This window comes from Osmerus eperlanus, chromosome 6, assembly GCF_963692335.1.
Source record: "Osmerus eperlanus chromosome 6, fOsmEpe2.1, whole genome shotgun sequence".
NCBI classification, from domain to species: domain Eukaryota; kingdom Metazoa; phylum Chordata; class Actinopteri; order Osmeriformes; family Osmeridae; genus Osmerus; species Osmerus eperlanus.
Genome location: NC_085023.1, coordinates 8,912,891 through 8,933,484, shown reverse-complemented (window position 1 = coordinate 8,933,484; position 20,594 = coordinate 8,912,891). Strand labels below are relative to the sequence as shown.

Here is a 20,594-nt window from a genome sequence, read left to right as displayed (position 1 = left end):
AGGGCCTTGCGGTCCCTGTCTGTGCAGTTCCCATGTATTGCAGCCAGTCAGTGTGACAGGAACAATGTTTGTAAGAATTTAGTGTCCTCGTTCAGTTGTCATGTCATATTTATGAGAATGCAATACAGACAATGCAAGACTATTTTACAGCATTGCATAGCACAAATGATGTTATGATGTGCATAAGTGATTAGAGTAGATGATGTGGAGGCTGAACAAGTACTTCAGAGATGACCGAGAATTTCAATTGTGATCTGAGAAATATAGGTACCAAAACCACTGAGAAGAACTGTCATCACCAGCTGCATCACGGGCACTGCACTATCGATAATTCTAGAAATCTGTGCGTGACACAGACATCATCGCAGGCACTGTGCCATATCTATAATTCCAGGAATCTGTGTGTGTGCCACCAATTTTATCATGGGCACTATGCACTATCTAAAGTTCAAGGAATCTGTATTTGTGTGTTTCACTGATATCTGAATCACCGACTGCATCATGGGCACTGTGCACTAGTAACCATAATTTCAACTAAAACCTGGGGAAATCTGATACATTGCATCCTCACACCCCAGCATCGCAGCAATCTAGAAGTCTGTCAAACCTTGCAGCGTAGTATCTAGTCACCACACAGAAAAGCAATTTCAAGCACCTGTTCCCTCTGATCATTGAATAAGCTTGAGACAAGATGTCTTCAGCCTGACACAACAATGAAAATTGATAATTTCCTAAAACCCAGTACCCACTGATAAGATAGAGTAAGCAGTGAACTCTCCCCTACGACAGTTTGTCTTCTTTTTTATTTGCCTTCTCCCCAGGCCAGGGTGAGCTGGGTAGGCAGTGTTTTGACACTGAAAACCACTAATCAGCTCTATTTATATTTGATGTCCTCTATCCACAGCGAGTTTCAATGAACAATAGCTTGTGTCTCACTACTTCTCATCAGCTCAGCCATAAAAATCTTTACTTATGTCTATTGTGTTTGAATTTACTTTAGGTTTGTTCAATAAGAGTTTGGTCTGTCTTCACAATCAGACCCCTTTGAGTATTTCTCTTTCATCTTTATCTCTCGCCTCTTGGCAATTCTGCTTTCTCCCATCTCACGATTCACATCCGATGAATTCCCCCTCCCCCCTCTCTTCCATTCCTCCCTCTCCCTCCCATTCTCTTTTTTGTGCTCCTCAACTGACGTCAGTCCTCCATCCACACCATAGTACAATTTCTCGTCACCATTACATTGACTCTGCATGCTGACAGAGAAATCTATGTACAGGATTTCTTTGTGTCACTACCCCCCTCTTGATGTTCTTCTCTTTGCCCATCCATGAGATGCATTCTACACTACATCTCTGTATCTCTTCCTCAAGCATGCTGCTCTGCCTTGTTACCTGGCCACGCACGATTCCAATGCAGCTCCCCATCTTGTATTCCATGTCCTCTTGTGGCGATGTGACAGAAGTGCTACAAGGCTGGCAGAACACCTCCCTGCAAAACTGCGTTGCTCACACCCATACACTGCATCGCACAGCCCGGCAACCACACTGAAGCTAGCCTCCGTCCTGTAGATTTTTCTGCTGTGCGTGTGACTGAATGAGCATGTTCATGTACTGTATGTGCCTTTACCTGCTGTGTCTGTGCAAGAGGGTACTTGTATGTGTGTGTGTCTATGTGAGCCTCAGTGACAAATAAACACTCACTGCATTGCCTTGGGTACATCTGTGAATCACATGTTCATATAAACTGTTATATAACTTCAACATTGTATCAAGATAAATGATGAGCAGTGTAGAAGCTGGAAAACAAAGCTACTGAGGAGAGAAGAGTAATAGAGAAATAAAGAACAAAATAAATGTTTGCACAGAAATTAGATATTTTTATGGCGTACAGTACATTGTAATTGGAGCCAGAAAGCAAATACAAGGGCTTTGTATTGTGAAGTAGCAGTCATACAACAAAATGTCTTTCTTTCATTGAGTGAAGTGCAGTAAGACAAACTAGGACACCGGACAAATTAGGCTACTGAATTTGAACATTCAAATCCTCATAACTGCACTACATTCTAAGCTTTCTTGACTCACTAACACACAAGCTTTTTACAAATGCACCATATGCCCTATTCCTAAGAACTAAACAATCTAAGAATAAAACAATTTAAATAAAATATATATAAAAATAAGAATAAGGGGTTGGAGATACAGACACATCACAGACAATGTTAAAGATCAAGAAGCTACTATACTCTATTCAACTGTCCTGATCCCTGCTTTTCTGAACTGGGCTATGCTGGGCTCTCCCAGTTCCTGCTTTTGTGGCTGGGCTGGGCAGTTGACTACAGGGACAGCAGAGCTGCAGAATGGCTTCAGAAAGCATCGGAATTGTTGATTCCCACATGCAATTTGGGAGAATGCAATAAAACAAGCACACCATCAGACTTGGGTTTTCATTTTTTTTTTTTATTAAATCAAAAGCATTTACGAACTGGAAATCTCTAAAACAGTATATTTACATCATCCCTGGAAGTTTATAAAACATGTAATATCTTTAAAAGGACTTAATCCTGCATCACTCCGGTTGTGTGTTTGAGGCTTGGATCAACGGCTCTGTTATGTCGAATGCATCAATGAGCTCCTGATGGAACAACAATCACCGGCAGAAAACATGAGAAAACTACAGAGAGAAGTATTAAAGCATTTATTTTCCACCGTTTCTGAGGATAGACAGTAAGAGGATTAAGTCTGAGGGTGGCGCTACAAAAGGTGATATGAAGGGCAAGAAACGGCTTGAATCCACCGGCAGCACAAGGTATAATTTCCCCGAGAAGCAGATTTCTCTGTGCCGGTCATTAAGTTTCTGCTACTCTGCATTTTTGTCGTAACATTTAAAACTGATCTTTATCATGGTAAAGTAAATAAAATAGCTTCATTGATTAGAAATGTAATGTATTCCTGACAGCTGTACATGTACAGTTAGGTCCATAAGTATTTGGACATTGACACAATTTTCATCATTTTGGCTCTGTATACCACCACAATGGATTTGAAATGAAACAATCAAGATGTGCTTTAAGTGCAGACTTTCAGCTTTAATTTCAGGGTATTTACATCCAAATCAGGTGAACGGTGTAGGAATTACAACACATTTTACATGTGGCCCCCCCCTTTTTAAGGGACCAAAAGTAATTGGACAAACTAACATAATCATAAATCTAATTGTCACTTTTAATACTTGGTTGCAAATCCTTTGCAGTCAATGACAGCCTGAAGTCTGGAACCCATAGACATCACCAGACGCTGGGTTTCGTCCCTGGTGATGCTCTGCCAGGCCTCTACTGCAACTGTCTTCAGTTCCTGCTTGTTCTTGGGGCATTTTCCCTTCAGTTTTGTCTTTAGCAAGTGAACTGCATGCTCAATTGGATTTAGGTCAGGTGATTGACTTGGCCATTGCAGAACATTCCACTGCTTTGCCTTAAACTCTTTGGTTGCTTTCGCAGTATGCTTCGGGTCATTGTCCATCTGCACTGTGAAGCGCCGTCCTATGAGTTCTGAAGCATTTGGCTGAATCTGAGCAGATAATATTGCCCGAAACACTTCAGAATTCATCCTACTGCTTTTGTCAGCAGTCACATCATCGATAAATACAAGGGAACCAGTTCCATTGGCAGCCATACATGCCCACGCCATAACACTACCTCCACCATGCTTCACTGATGAGGTGGTATGCTTTGGATCATGAGCAGTTCCTTCCCTTCTCCATACTCTTCTCTTCCCATCATTCTGGTACAAGTTGATCTTGGTCTCATCTGTCCATAGGATGTTGTTCCAGAACTGTACAGGCTCTTTTAGATGTTTATTTGGCAAACTCTAATCTGGTCTTCCTGTTTTTGAGACTCACCAATGGTTTACATCTTGTGGTGAACCCTCTGTATTTACTCTGGTGAAGTCTTCTCTTAACCCTTGTGTTATCTTCGGGTCATTCTGACCCATCAGTCATTGTGACCCACCGTCGTATTGCGACAGATTTACCGCATACAAAGACAAAGTGAAGCATTTTCTTTTAACAGCTAGGCTGTCTCAGACCCCCCACATTGCAAAGGTTAAAAGAAAATTATTTTAATTTGTTTTTGTATTGGGTAAAATTGGGTAAACACAACGATGGTTCGTTATGAACCTTTGGGTCATGTGACCCGAAGGCAGCACGAGGGTTAATTGTTGACGTTGACACAGATACGCCTACCTCCTGGAGAGTGTTCTTGATCTGGCCAACTGTTGTGAAGGGGTTTTTCTTCACCAGGGAAATAATTCTTCTGTCATCCACCACAGTTGTTTTCCGTGGTCTTCCGGGTCTTTTGGTGTTGCTGAGCTCACCAGTGCGTTCTTTCTTTTTAAGAATGTACCAAACAGTTGATTTGGCCACACCTAATGTTTTTGCTATCTCTCTGATAGGTTTGTTTTGATTTTTCAGCCTAACGATGGCTTGCTTCACTGATGGTGACAGCTCTTTGGACTTCATATTGAGAGTTGACAGCAACAGATTCCAAACACAAATACCATACTTGAAATGAACTCTAGACCTTTTATCTGCTCCTTGTCAATGAAATAACGAACTCCCATGAGGGAATAACATACACCTGGCCATGGAACAGCTGAGCAGCCAATTGTCCAATTACTTTTGGTCCCTTAAAAAGGGAGGGGCCACATATAAAATGTATTGTAATTCCTACACCGTTCACCTGATTTGGATGTAAATACCCTGAAATTAAAGCTGAAAGTCTGCACTTAAAGCACATCTTGATTGTTTCATTTCAAATCCATTGTGGTGGTATACAGAGCGAAAATGATGAAAATTGTGTCAATGTCCAAATACTTATGGACCTAACTGTATGTCCACCTATTGGGTGGCTATGGTAATGAGATTTTATCAGGGTAATTGCTGAATGGCTACAGTAGCCTATAGACAAAGAGTATGTGTTACCAGGGTTGTGTAGTTTGGTCTGCATCTTAAATGATATAACCTCAAATTAACATTCTAAATTCTTAACTAGTTCGTTAATCCAAACTTTAAAGAAAATTGTGTTTCATCATCTTGTGGCCGAAATCACCCGCGTAAAAAAAACTATTGCTGCAGAGTGTGGAGCTTTTAGGCGCTTCACAGCCAGTGGACAAGGTCCATTTTGGTTAACATGGGTGCCAAAAGGTAATGGCTGCTATTGACAGTGCTTCACAGCTGGTGGATTATGGGCGTAAGTGGTAACCTAACATACCTTCCAGCTTTTGGGGCTGATGGAAATGACACACTGCTGACGACTGGACACCCCACCAGCCTCCACCTCTCCTTCCTCCACAGGGGCTGCAAAACAGAGGGGCAAAAATGATAAATCTACCGCAAGAAATGTTTATGTCCACAAAAGAACAGTTGAAAATGTACTTCTTCCTCACCTATACAAGGCAGCTTGTCACTATCCAAATACATCCTGGCCAAACCATCCTGTGTAATGCAACATAAACTTAATTACTGCTCATCCTCTCCAGAATAACAGTAAGCTTATGCCGCAGGATTTACTCTATAATGCAAGGTTTGTGATCTGTTTTTTGGTTCCTCCGCTCTGCAGATAATGTACCTAACTCACCCTGATCAGGAATGATGTGTGGAACATGTTCTCCACCGTCCGTGAGAAAGAAGTGGGATCAATCACAAATTCATAATAGGAGATAGGAGATGTGGCTGCAAAAGAGTATTTGAATTCAGGGTTTTTCCTGGGTCAAAATGGGTCTTCGGTGCTCCAAAAAAAAAAAAAAAAATATATATATATATATATATATCACTTATATACAGTGAGGAAAATAAGTATTTGAACACCCTGCTATTTTGCAAGTTCTCCCACTTAGAAATCATGGAGGGGTCTGAAATTGTCATCGTAGGTGCATGTCCACTGTGAGAGACATAATCTAAAAAAAAAATCCAGAAATCACAATGTATGATTTTTTTAACTATTTATTTGTATGATACAGCTGCAAATAAGTATTTGAACACCTGAGAAAGTCAATGTTAATATTTGGTACAGTAGCCTTTGTTTGCAATTACAGAGGTCAAACGTTTCCTGTAGTTTTTTACCAGGTTTGCACACACTGCAGGAAGGATTTTGGCCCACTCCTCCACACAGATCTTCTCTAGATCAGTCAGGTTTCCGGCCTGTCGCTGAGAAACACAGAGTTTGAGCTCCCTCCAAAGATTCTCTATTGGGTTTAGGTCTGGAGACTGGCTAGGCCACGCCAGAACCTTGATATGCTTCTTACGGAGCCACTCCTTGGTTATCCTGGCTGTGTGCTTCGGGTCATTGTCATGTTGGAAGACCCAGCCTCGACCCATCTTTAATGCTCTAACTGAGGGAAGGAGGTTGTTCCCCAAAATCTCGCAATACATGGCCCCGGTCATTCTCTCCTTAATACAGTGCAGTTGCCCTGTCCCATGTGCAGAAAAACACCCCCAAAGCATGATGCTACCACCCCCATGCTTCACAGTAGGGATGGTGTTCTTAGGATGGTACTCATCATTCTTCTTCCTCCAAACACGTTTAGTGGAATTATGACCCCAAAGTTCTATTTTGGTCTCATCTGACCACATGACTTTCTCCCATGACTCCTCTGGATCATCCAAATGGTCATTGGCAAACCTAAGACGTGCCTGGACATGTGCTGGTTTAAGCAGGGGAACCTTCCGTGCCATGCATGATTTCAAACCATGACGTCTCAGTGTATTACCAACAGTAACCTTGGAAACTGTGGTCCCAGCTCTTTTCAGGTCATTGACCAGCTCCTCCCGTGTAGTTCTGGGCTGATTTCTCACCTTCCTTAGGATCATTGAAACCCCACGAGGTGAGATCTTGCATGGAGCCCCAGTCCGAGGGAGATTGACAGTCATGTTTAGCTTCTTCCATTTTCTAATGATTGCTCCAACAGTGGACCTTTTCTCACCAAGCTGCTTGGCAATTTCCCCGTAGCCCTTTCCAGCCTTGTGGAGGTGTACAATTCTCAAGTCTCTAGTGTCTTTGGACAGCTCTTTGGTCTTGGCCATGTTAGTAGTTGGATTCTTACTGATTGTATGGGGTGGACAGGTGGCTTTGTGCAGCTAAAGACCTCAAACAAGTGCATCTAATTTAGGATAATAAATGTAGTGGAGGTGGACATTTTAAAGGCAGACTAACAGGTCTTTGAGGGTCAGAATTCTAGCTGATAGACAGGTGTTCAAATACTTATTTGCAGCTGTATCATACAAATAAATAGTGAAAAAATCATACATTGTGATTTCTGGATTTTTTTTTAAGATTATGTCTCTCACAGTGGACATGCACCTACGATGACAATTTCAGACCCCTCCATGATTTCTAAGTGGAAGAACTTGCAAAATAGCAGGGTGTTCAAATACTTATTTTCCTCACTGTATGTATGTATATATATATATATATATATATATATATATGTGTTCTTTTTTTCATCTTTTTTCTAATCAATGTATTTATTCCCAGGTGTTTTGCACCCCCCCCCCGTAGTAGTCTAATAGCTAATGTAATATTGCACATATTTTCATCCTACTTCCCCTAAAGCAATAAAGTTAGGCTACTTAAAGACACCTTACACTCATAAAGTATGCTCTAAATGGCATAAATGCTGCCAATTAATAATTGACGTAACAACTTATTGTAAATGGTCAGTAGTAGCCTAGCCTATCGATTAAGGTAGGCCACTCTGAAGCATGTACACTGCCTGCTTCATTTGATCTTGATAGGCTAAGCATTCTGTAGCAAATAATAACAATAAACCCACTTTTTATTAATTAAAACTACTTCAGCATGATAATGCACCTAAAATACAAACCCTGAGCAAGGGCAGCAATCGCTATCGAATCAACAGAAAATTTTGCTAGCAGGGGAAGAATACAAACAACGAAAATCACCAGTTAACTTGATTTAAATTTGCAAGAACTATAGACTTATACAATAACAGGCTTAACACGCAATCTCAACTGCGGTGTGAAGCGCGTGTCCGTGCAATTCTCCGACAAGCACTCTAACAATCACTGCTGATAGACTGCCTAAAATGTTGTACAGCCTGATTTCTGATACCGTGGCGGCAGAAATGTAGCCATAGAGGAAACACTGCACTATATATTATCATTCCAGGTTAAGAATACCAATGGAGGCTGCGTTGGAAATCGTCAATCAAACTTTTGTCAGCATTTTGAGTGGAAATTTCATTTGCACAGGTGTATTCGTGCACGTCGGGCTGGCCCTCGCAGCGGAACGACAGTTTACTGGCCGCTCTGTCCATTCGCACACCTCAAAGTTGCGTATTGATCAGACAAGAAGACACGCTTATCAACTCGATTACTATTGATCAAAACAGAACGAGGGTTCGGCTGTAGCCTACTTGAAACATACTATTGATAACATATTCGCTGACATGCATTGCACGCGTGAACACAGCTTTGTTTTTTTGTTTTTTTTAATCGCAGACTTTTTTTTGCCTTTGGCGCTTGGGATTTGTCATTGGCGCTCGGGAAAACGGCTTTGGCGCACGCCAAAATTTTCTCTATGCAGGAAAAACCCTGGAATTAGAAACAACACAGTCCTTAAAATCTCAACGCATGAAAACAGCCAATACTTACGGTCATCAGCAAAGTAGCTTCTCAGATAGCTCAGGATCCTCTCTACCTCTTTCTCTGTTGCTTCCTGATGGGATTCCTCCATTTTCTTCAACTATTAATTAGAATAAAATGAACTTCTGTTAAGAGAACAAACACATTGTCCATCAACTATGGAGTGACCTATGGAGTAACCAGTGACCTGCTTAGGTGTAATGTAATTGGATATGTGCAGGGACCTGAGTGGGCATGATACGCTTGGCCTCCTTTGAGGGCGCCTTCCTCTGGCGCTCAGCGCGCTGCCTTGGAGGTGGGGGAACAGCCAAGAAAGAGCCCATCCTAAATGAGAGCACACAGAGGGGTTGGAGATACAGACACATCACAGACAATGTTAAATCACTAGTTACTTATTGGAATAATCTCTTGATTATTATTAAGAGTATTTGAACCAGGCCCAGAAGTCACTGACTTACATGTAGTGGAATGATGGGGCAGTCCTGAAGCAACACTCCGCTCTCTTGGCCACCCTCTGCCAGGCGTCCGGGGGCAGGTAGCCATTTGTCGTTGCCGATTCTTCTTCCACATTCTCCTCATTTTCCAACCGGTTAAGGCCCATGAAGGACAGCTGAACGACGGAAAAAAATAACAGGGACAAATATTAATATCACAGTATACATTTCAGTACCGGCATAAATTTAATTCGACATTTATCATTTTGAATTTCAAATGTTCTAATCTAATGGTTTGAAATAGAATAACTCGCACTGCTCTCCACTGAAACTATTTCAACAGAGTTCCAAATTCAGTTTTCAATTTCAGTTTCTCAAAATTCTGTTGAACTGAGATGCACTCATCGAGGAACTCTAAACTAGGCAGAATATGCTCCATAAACATCTCCTGTAGATGCTTGCTGATTTACCAGGTGCTCTGCGAAGGCTGATGGGTCAAAGGCTGAGCCCTCTGCATGGAGCTGGCTGGCCTTCTCTTTACCTAGGTCTGTAGCAAGGACCAGGAGTTGGGCATCTAAAGCTGCCTCCCGGGCTTGTCGTACTGCCAGGAACACAAACACAGCATAACTACTTGATTAGACCACCAGTCAACCACTACTGGATTACTTAATTTAACACTGTTGTATACCTTCTGCAAACAGTTTGTTGGCCTCCTCCAAAACGTCTGTGAGTTTATTGTTGGTAGGGCTAAGCATGTCTTCTCTGTTCTCTGAAATTAGAGACAATTGACAACAGCCTCATTTATACGGTTTGTTGGAAGGTTTTAGGTGTCATCTTAGCTAACATATCAGACACGTGGACAGCTAATGGACTCACGCTGAACCGAGTTGATGAGATCCCTGTACTTGCTCCGGATCTCCCTTCTCCTAGCTGGGTCGTTGTCCTCATCATCTTGCATGTCAACCGGGCTGCTGCCTGCCTCTTCGTCATCAGCTGCATCCCCCCGCTCGGCTCTGCTTCGCCCAGCTACACCGTTCTGCCGAACAGTGGACTCATCACCTACTCTACTGGATCTTCTCATCTTTTGAGTCACTGCTGCTGAAGCCTTCTCTGAATTCAGAAAAGCCCCCTACTTGGACTTCTTGTACTGAGAAAATAAATTGGTGTAGGTTTCAGGATAACTCAACACGCTCAAAACAAGTAGCGTTAGCTCTAATTGTTGCGACACGACATAAAATAAATATCTAGCTAGATAGGCTAGCTTTATAGCTATAACCTACTAGCGTAAGTTACTGCACCCCATTACTACAAAAACTCACACCTTACTGCTGTTGTTTGGTTAAACAGTGTTAGTTACAGTAACGATATTTAAAAATTACATGAACATGATCCTTTCATAACGATTGCTTTACAACTTCAACGCTTTGACGCCTTTTACGTTTTCACGAACCTTCAAAGAAAACTTCCAAACAATTATTTGATCACTCAGCAGTTGGTTGCCATCATGTTTTGTGCAAACTTCCTTAGCACTGTGGTGGGTAGTGTTGGCGACAGTACCGTGAAGTGGGCGCCAACTAATCTTTCAAAATAAAGGTCTCACTAAACCGACGTGTAGGCCTTTTCTTCTTCGTGTTTTGGTTGGCGGATCGCATCCAACTGTGAGGTGCATACACCGCCATCTATGGCAAGCCGTTTTAACATGCTTAGTTTGACTATCCGGAATAACCTTGACAGATATCAACGTTTTTGGTTGACTACTCCTAATTACAATTAATTAATTAATTGTGGTTAGTCAGATTTTTTATTCAAGATATCTATAACGTCATACTGACTAGCCAAAACTATGGCAAGCCATTTTAACTAGAGAAGGTACAATTTCTGTGGAAATTGTGAAGCAGGCTCTCAAGTGTCACGCATTGAGCGTGACAGTCACTCATTTCGGTCTTTTGTCATGCTCTCCCGCCACACATCGAATATCTCATGCAGAAAAACTATTTATAATATATTTAGTATGCCGCAGCGCCCAACCCAAATTTCTCTGGCCGCGCCGCTCTCACTTAGCCTGGTCCTAACCAGACTCTCGTACATTTCATTTGTACAGAGTCTGGCCTCGCTCCATTGACAAGCGTTGACTTCCTTGTAGGCGGGTACTCTGTTGAAGTTTAAAACTATTAGATCTGCCCAGAGCCACTCTGATCTGCGATAACCAATCGCTAGCGTTCGCCTTAGCCAATTCCTTCACCACTGCTGTAACAGAGCTAGTTCCCGAACCCCGTGGGGAGGAGGGCCACAACATCATGGCCACCAACAAAACTCAGCAAAACTTGTTCTTGCTCCGGCTTTAATTTATAGATATTCGGCAGTGTTGCCACAACGGACCGAATGGCTTAGCTCGCATCTTTCTCCGCCGCCATTACGGAACTACAACACAAACTAGCGCACAGCATCAATGTCATCATTCTCAGCCACTCCCTCTGTTCGCTGATTCGCCGGTAGAAAATCTACCGGAGACTCGTGATGTTACGCTCGATACCGTGCTCACGAAGCGGTATCGACCTTTCGAAACAATTTGTACCAACACAAACGTGTCGAGCGTGGCTTCAAATGGGCAAAAACCAAGTGATCACCTGTCGAAGTGTCGAAGTGACGTCCGAAGCTTCGGACGTCACACGAGCAGCTGAGACAAACTGCGTTTTATTCAAACGCTTAAAAAGACATCAGAAATCACTAATATTCGTAGGTTATAGAGAGGAGACATTGGCCTATTTACGGACGCTATAGAATACATTCATTGACAGAGACAGAGATACAGATAGATTGCCAGAGCTAGATAGACAGATAGATGTGAGATGTGAGTGTAGGTGTACACAAGCACATACATCTTTCTCTAGTTTTACCTTCAAATGTGGCCTTTCCCAGTTGCAAAAGCATGTTCCAAAACCTGAGCCGATAGTCTACATTATCAAACAATAATTTATTCATTTAGCATATACTTCCTCTAAAACGAGGCCACCGAGATTCAAACTCGTAAGATCAGTATGTGAGGCAGAGCTCTTACCACAAGGCCATACTGAACCTAACTGATCACGAGAATATTGCTATAAGAACTGGAACGAAAAGATTATGAATGTAAAATAGCGAAGACGTTATGTTGTTTATATTATAATACAACAATATATATGCTAAAATATTTTTGACACTAACAAATCGACACATTTGTCACATAACCTTTATTTATCAAGTTGTCAATGACGATTGTGAGACTAACGTCTCGAGGACTTGACATCACTTGATTCCTTCCATCGCTCGATACAATCGCCATACCATAATTCGACCAGCAGTTGTCCCTATGGAGAAGATGTATCGAACGCTTCGAAAAAGCGATACTTTTTCGACACAATTGTGTCAAATAGCTCGTTGCTTCGGAAAGCTTCGTTTCCCCCATCACTACCGGAGACATCTGACTTACGTACCTCATGGCCAGACCTAGTACAGAAGCAAGATCAGAGAATGTCTAAACCATAGATATATATAAACACTAGATGTCTCGTCCGCGTTGCCGGACAACGGAGTCGAACGTCCGCACATGGCGGCCATCTTGCTACAGTCAACTCGTTCACCCATAACATTGTGTTGATGCTACATGTACTTTTTAAATGACCATAACTTGCTAAATTTTCAACCGATTTTAAAACGGTTTGGTTTGTTATCAACGTCATGTCGGTATGCCACTGCATACTTATGAATAATTATGTTATTTTTTTAAAAATAGAATAGAAGTATGCAGTGGCATAACGACATCTCTGATGTTGATAACAAACCAAACCGTTTCAGAATCGGTTGAAAATTGAGCAAGTTATGGCCAATTTCCCGGCACATTTGCAATGTAATTGCAATGCAGATGTGCACACCGCTCCCTACCGAACAAGATGGGTAGCTCGGTCAGCAGGGAGCTGAAGAAGAGCGGCTACTGACGTCACTCTGCTGCGCCGCTCAGAATGCTTTTTCGTTCATTTTGCATTTCTGCAAATGCATTTGAATTTGAATTGTGGTCATGATTTTACAGCCACGTTCTTAAAATGAAAATGCATTTCTGGAAATGCATTTGAATTTGAATTGTGGTCACGATTTTGCAGCCACGTTCTTAAAATGAAAATGCATTTCTGGAAACGCATTTGAATTTGAATTGTGGTCACGATTTTGCAGCCACGTTCTTGAAAATGAAAATGCATTTCTGGAAATGCATTTGAATTTGAATTGTGGTCAGGATTTTGCAGCCACATTCTTAAAATGAAAATGCATTTCTGGAAATGCATTTTAATTTTCAAATTTTACATTTCAAATTGAATTTTGGTATCTATTTGCTGGGGCATGTTTTGAAAATTAAATCTCAAATGTCTATTTCTTTTTCATTTTAATTAAGTGAAAGATTGAGCACTCTTGAAGAAGAAAATTAAAATGCAAATAGGATGATTGATTACTAATTTCATTTATGAGTCAAATAATGCAGCCACATTCTTAAAATGCAAATGCATTTCTGGAAATGCATTTGCATTTGAATTTTGGTAACGATTTGCTTCCATACGACGGGGAGTAGGGCTTCATTAGCAGAGTCTGAGCGCAAAACCCACTTGTGAAAGCCACTCACTGATTTTTACATAGGGAGGCACTGTTAGCAAAGACGGTCCCGAAGGAACTCTGATGTACTGGACAGAGCAGTAGATATAGGCCTAGTTAATTTCATCAAGGCACGCCCACTTAAGAGCCGTCTATTTTCGATTTTAAGCGAGGAAATGGGAGCGGAACATCAGAGCTTGTTAACCCTTGTGTTATCTTCGGGTCATTCTGACCCATCAGTCATTGTGACCCACCGTCGTATTGCGACAAATTTACCTCATACAAAAACAAAGTGAAGCATTTTCTTTTAACTGTCGGGCTGTCTCAGACCCCCCACATTGGAATGGTTAAAAGAAAATTATTTGTATTTGTTTTTGTATTGGGTAAAATTGGGTAAACACAACGATGGTTCGTTATGAACCTTTGGGTCATGTGACCCGAAGGCAGCACGAGGGTTAATACATACGGCCGTTCGATGGCTATCACGCGGCAAGGTTTTGGCACGACTCTACGAACTGAGGGAAGAGGGTTTTTTTGGGAGGGGGGGTTGGTGCCACAACATTTTGAAACTTTTCTAAGGGTGCCATGACTGGAAAAAGGTTGGGAAACACTGATCTAGACAGGCGTTAGCAATAGGCTAGACTGCTATTCGTTTTCTGGCAATTTTTTCGGAAGCTTCCCTTCTAATGCCGACTACAGCTAGTCTAGCTAGAGTAATTTGCTAAGTAAGGTAGAGCTGTTGATGTGTTTAGAAACGTATTTAGCATTCTAGCATTCTACCTATGCTAGATACAGGAGACGTTAGCTTTGCTAATAGGCTAAAGGTGCTGATAGTCTAGGGATGGGTGGATCGATTCTAAAGTATCGATATTTTCGATACTGGCATTGTATCAAAAGGATCGATTCTCAATTTGACATATCGATCCTACCTGGGATTTTAGAATATTTTTATAATAGTTGTAGGCCGTATAGTATAGAAATTTACTTAAATAAGAAAGTCAATGGGAACTTATTTTTCTTCAGCTGTGTCTGTGCTTATCATGAGTTCATCAGCGGCAGCACGCCACGCTCTCTCACTCAGTGAAAGCACACTCAGCGCAGATTCAAGTGCATTGCTGCGGTCATGACTGAAAGAAAAAGAAGCATAATCTGGAGTTATTTCACTCCAGTTAACAACGATGAAGCTTTGTGACATTTGTCAAACAACAATACGCCATTATGGCAATACCACAATCGACGATACTGGTCTTGAAAGTACTTGGTATCGGATCAAAAAGAAAATGATTGGTATCGCCCATCCCTAAATGATACACGGGGCAACTTTTTGAGCAATGTTGCCGGGCAATGTTGCCGTCAACGGGCAACCAGATGAGACACGGCAACTAGTTAGGGCAACGGACAGTTGGCAGCAGCCAGTTGGCCGCAGCCAATCAGAGAGGAGCAAATCTATTGCCATGGAGACAGACACCACAAAGATGGATGCTGAAACTTTTGCAGCTGTCACGAGGAATAACGTACTCCCGGTTCTTGGGACACCACCGGATAGAAAATCAGGAAATGACGTACTCGAATGAAGAGAGTTCATGTAACTTCGGCTCTAAATCTATTGTCAAGAGCGTTTGTTTCCATGGCATTCAGAAATATACAACCGCGCAAATCGCAATTTATATCTGAAATGCATGAGCAGTCATCAAACAAAACAGGTACTTTATGTAGCAAGCTTTGTCAAAATATGTTTATTTTATTACTAGAATTTGGTCGTTTTTGAAGTCAGAAGTTGTTTGCAAAGCAATTTGTTTTGCGAGTTTTTAATTAATGACTGATAAGGCCGTCAGAGTTCTCCTTGACGCTAGCAAACGTTGTTAGTTAGTGGGTTGATGCTAACGTTGTTAGTCACTTTTTTGCATTCAGTTACATGTAGGAACATCTATCTGTATTACATGCTTAGACATATCCAATGTTTATCAGTGTTTATTATGACCAGACCATCCTCAAATCTCAAAGCAGAACAGCTATTTATCAGCCTGCCTTTCAGGTCCACAATCCCTGGTACCCTGAGTGTGCTTCCTACCTACCAGCCTCCTAGCCCTATGTCCTGCTCTGCATCCAGCGCTGGTCCCAGCTTCCTGCGCTGGTCCCAACCTCCTACCACAAACCCCTGCTCTGCATCCAGCGCTGGTCCCTACCTCCTGCTCTGCATCCAGCGCTGTTCCCAGCCTCCTGCTCTGCATCCAGCGCTGGTCCCAGCCTCCTGCCACTAACCCCTGCTCAGGATCCAGCGCTGGGCCCAGCCTCCTACCACTAACCCCTGCTCTGCATCCAGCACTGGTCCCAGCCTCCTGCCACTAACCCCTGCTCTGCATCCAGCGCTGGGCCCAGCCTCCTACCACTAACCCCTGCTCTGCATCCAGCACTGGGCCCAGCCTCCTACCACTAACCCCTGCTCTGCATCCAGCGCTGGTCCCAGCCTCCTGCCACTAACCCCTGCTCAGGATCCAGCGCTGCGCTGCGCCCAGCCTCCAACCACTAACCCCTGCTCTGCATCCAGTGCTGGGCCCAGCCTCCTACCACTAACCCCTGCTCTGCATCCAGCGCTGGGCCCAGCCTCCTACCACTAACCCCTGCTCAGGATCCAGTGCTGGGCCCAGCCTCCTGCTCTGCATCCAGCGCTGGTCCCAGCCTCCTGCCACTAACCCCTGCTCAGGATCCAGCGCTGGGCCCAGCCTCCAACCACTAACCCCTGCTCTGCATCCAGTGCTGGTCCCAGCCTCCTAGCCAGTAACCCCTGCTCAGGATCCAGAGCTGGTGCCAGCAGCCTCCTACCACTAACCCCTGCTCTGCATCCAGTGCTGGGCCCAGCCTCCTACCACTAACCCCTGCTCTGCATCCAGTGCTGGTCCCAGCCTCCTAGCCCTACCCCCTGCTCTGCATCCAGCGCTGGTCCCAGCCTCCTAGCCCTACCTCCTACTCTGCATCCAGCGCTGGTCCCAGCCTCCTAGCCCTACCCCCTGCTCTGCATCCAGCGCTGGTCCCAGCCTCCTAGCCCTACCTCCTACTCTGCATCCAGCGCTGGTCCCAGCTTCCTACCCCTACCTCCTGCTCAACATCGGTTACTGCATCCAGTGCTGGGACCAGCGCTGGATGCAGTAACCGATGTTGTAACCGCTAACCACTCTCAAATGAATTACAGTCCATGATGTTTGTGTGATTGCATACTTTTGTAACAATTGCCTTTTTGTTAGCTCAAGAAAATAATGTCCAGAAAGGCCAGTACAGGACTGGTTGCCAGCCTGTAACGCCAGAGCCTTCTGCAGCTGGTAATTGGCTGCAACGCTCGGCATCCACGGAATATTAGGACAATCGGCTACACCTGTGTGTTGTTTAGTATTAGTATATGTGTCTGTTTGTGGGTTGTCTGGTGCAAAGTCTTGATCTTGTTTTCCAGTTCAGCCCGAGCCTTAAGAATACGTCTACTGTTACTGACCTTAGCTATTTGTCTTACTCAGTTTTGGATCTCCTGTATTTCTGTGTCTACCGTGTACCGATCTTTGCCTGTCCGACTATTCTAATAAATCTGCACTTGGATCCCACCCCGTCTGGTACATCCTTATACAGCTACAGTGGTGGCGAGAGAACTTGCCCTTTTCTTCCCCCAACAGTGGTAAATATGTTGATTAAATTAAAGTATGCCAATAATAGTTCATATACAGCTATCTGCCTTTTGTTTTTATAATGGAGACATTGCATTGCAAAATCTCTCAAATTCCTTAGGTGAAAACAGGGGAATGTTTACTGCATCAACACTGTGAGGGATCATCAACTCTTATAATAGTTATTATGGCTTGACTCAGGAGGTTAGTTTTTAATGAATTTAGTATCTCTGTTAATCTATTCTTTGTTTTATCTTTTACTCACTGTGTTGTTTTTCAGAATGATATAGAAATGGAGGTGGTCAGCTTCCCAAACAGCCCTGAAGAAGCCGGGGAGACCTTCACCAGCAGCTCTGCAGCAACAACATCCTAATAAAGCATAATTTTTAACATTTATGTCCAATTATTTAATCAGAGATAGAATAAAAATGCAACCATATTAGCCAAATCTCGATCCAACAGCTTGTTAGAATGATGAGACAAAGACCCCACTTAACACATGTGAAACCTGACCAAGCTATTCCTAATAGCCTAGTTGGGGTTCCAAATATTCTAGGTTCTATTAAGATCCTTTTGAACTACGTGCAAGACCACAGTGACAAAACACATCAATACAACACAGGTATAAGCATTATACATTGCAATTGACTTTTTCCAGTCCAAATGAATAGACAGCACACTCCTCGCCTGGTATAATGTGTCATTACAGTAGCCTATACCACTATGACTATTCTGACAGAAGCAAAAGTTATTGTGAAACAAGCCTAGCTAGTGAGTACTGTTGAAGCTCCCCGTCTCACGATTGTAACTTCTAAAGGAAGAACTGGTGAGGTGAGCAGAGCTCTTTTGAAGTAACATGGCATCCAAGATGCGAAGGGCAACTCCAATCATTCTCTCCCATGCTCCTCCTATATGTGACACATGGGGGAATTGAAGATCTATTAACAGCTTTGGTCTTGAAGGTCTGTAACTGTGTATTCTGTATTTATCTTCAGCTCTTTGCAGGCTCCTATTAAATTAGTACCTTGATCTGAGTGGAACTGTTTCACTGGTCCTCTGATGGATGTGAATCTTCTCAAAGCTTTAATTAAACTAGAAGTGGACATTGATTCTATTATTTAAATATGCACAGCTCTAGTGCTCAAACATGTGAATAGGACGGCGCTGCCTCTGGTACGATGTGTGACACACTAGTGGATCTGTCTGGAAATCAACTACTTACTTAACACTATCCACAGTCCAACAGACCGGATGGCACCTTCTGTGAAGTGGCAACCCTGGTGTGCAACTTCTACATGGTAATTGGAGGAACACCCCCTGCAGGCGCTCCGCTGCACAGCATTTTTATATATTTTATACCGTACTGCATAAAACTCATACATTTTAACATCTGCAGGGACTCCTAGGGTTATGAAATTGAACGATTGTGTTTAACTAACCCCAATTATTCACTGTACCAAGCTATGACTATTTACCATAAAGGAACTCAAACTTCTAACCCCTAGTACCAACAGGAGATTTATCATAACCCTAGTACCATCTGGGGATCAACAGCGCCACCTAGAATCCCACATTTTGGGCTAAAAGTCCAAGTTCAGATGTCCATATTTCACATCAGGAACCAAGTAGAGCCTTCAGACTGTCATTGTGTTACTCTTCTGATCAAGACCTTTCCAATGATGTATTTGGTGTCGTCGTATGACAACATTTTAATTTTCACCCTGCTGGACTAGACCTTGTGTCGGGCATACATTTCACAGAGACTAATTAATTGTAATTGTTGACAAAGATGTTTAAAATAACGAGTTTAAAAAGAAAACTACATTTTCCAGATCGCCGCCAACAAGTTTGAACAATAATAGGCACCATATTTGTAATCCGGTTTGTTCACTTTGGTTGTAGCGCAGATGATATAGTTATTAAATATGAAATTACTTTTAAAACTTGTATAAATCACACCATGTGTTTATTATCCCCAAAATGTGAATTTATAATTTATGAGTTATACAGCCTACCTACTTGCTTATAACCTTTATGATATCAAGGCGAGCATAACATGTCATCGTTCCGTACTCACAAGAAGCGTTGTTGGAGTAGCCCACTATTAGATACAGTGAACCTTCAATGCCTAATGGATCCTCATCATGGTAAAAAAAATGTTCTTTGGTATTGCTAATGAGCCCCTACCTAAAGAAATTGTACATTTCTTGCCAAAAAAAAAAGAGGAATACTGAATGGAAATGAATGACTATTTAAAGTTGATAATAATAAATCTTTACTTTTCAAATGTATTCCAAATAACACAAATAAATGAGGGTGATGGTTAGGTGGTGAAGGTGAGGGTGGAGCTGTGGAGAAAAAGAAGCTGAGGGAACCTAAATCAACAGCCCTGTAACATCAACATCTTAATAAATATTTATTATTTATTTATGTAATCAAATTATTATTCAATAATGTATCATTAGTTATTCAATCAAATTATTTTTGGTGTCTAGATTATTCGAGAATTTGTATTTTTATTCTTGGGTCTGTCCCGATGAAGGGTCTGTCCACTCGCTGTCGGAGGCCCCGCTTTAGGCTTTAGGTCCTTGTCATCTGTGCTTCTCTCTGCTGGCATCCAGGGCATGTCTTCCAGAGGGCGCTCTAAAGGGGCGCCTGCTGCCCTCTCTCCCTCCCTGTCCTCAACACAAACACACATACACAGATAATCAAAACAAATGCATTATTTCACATACAGACTGTCTCTCTTCTACACACACACACAAACTTAATCACAACCCGACCATACTTGCTCTCTCTCTCTTTCTCTCTCTCTCTCTCTCTCTCTCTCTCTCTCTCTCTCTCTCTCTCTCTCTCTCTCTCTCTCTCTCTCTCTCTCTCTCTCTCTCACACACACACCTGTCCACTCTGCTTTCTGTTGCTCTTGTTGAAGTGAGCATGTGCGGAAGTGAGAGTCTTGTTGCACTGGGATGCATGCGCCTCCTGATGGTCCTGGATGACCTTGCCCAACCTGCCAGGGTTGCTGGACATCTGTAATTGTGGATGGGTAGAGGGTGTTTACTTTAGGTTACACCAACCCAGTCTGTGGGGCAATAACATTATGTGGAACAACAGTATCATTTGCAAGTGTAGTTTGTGCATGGAGTATTATTATGGTGAATTATTTAACATTGGGCTAAATTAAATTTAAAAAACAAGACAATTATGGAAATGCGGTCCCAGCGAAGTGTTAGTGTCA

The 20,594-nt window shown here is 42.6% G+C and overlaps 1 protein-coding gene and 1 long non-coding RNA gene across 2 annotated transcripts; both read right to left on the bottom strand.

The window, feature by feature from the left end:
- Positions 1–2,320: 2,320 nt before the first annotated feature.
- Positions 2,321–10,689, bottom strand: nsmce4a (NSE4 homolog A, SMC5-SMC6 complex component). Its single transcript, XM_062463293.1, has 10 exons — positions 9,966–10,689; positions 9,778–9,858; positions 9,560–9,690; positions 9,114–9,265; positions 8,880–8,979; positions 8,665–8,755; positions 5,630–5,724; positions 5,439–5,487; positions 5,264–5,349; positions 2,321–2,631 (listed from the first exon to the last, which is right to left on the bottom strand). Exons 1-10 carry the CDS (start codon positions 10,168–10,170, stop codon positions 2,566–2,568), a joined length of 1,056 nt encoding a protein of 351 aa, XP_062319277.1. The 5' UTR covers positions 10,171–10,689; the 3' UTR covers positions 2,321–2,565.
- A 9,070-nt stretch (positions 10,690–19,759) lies between these two features.
- LOC134022847 (uncharacterized) lies at positions 19,760–20,376 on the bottom strand. Its single transcript, XR_009930693.1, has 2 exons — positions 20,255–20,376; positions 19,760–20,031 (listed from the first exon to the last, which is right to left on the bottom strand). It is a non-coding gene; the product is annotated as an uncharacterized LOC134022847 (long non-coding RNA).
- Between the last annotated feature and the right edge of the window lie 218 nt (positions 20,377–20,594).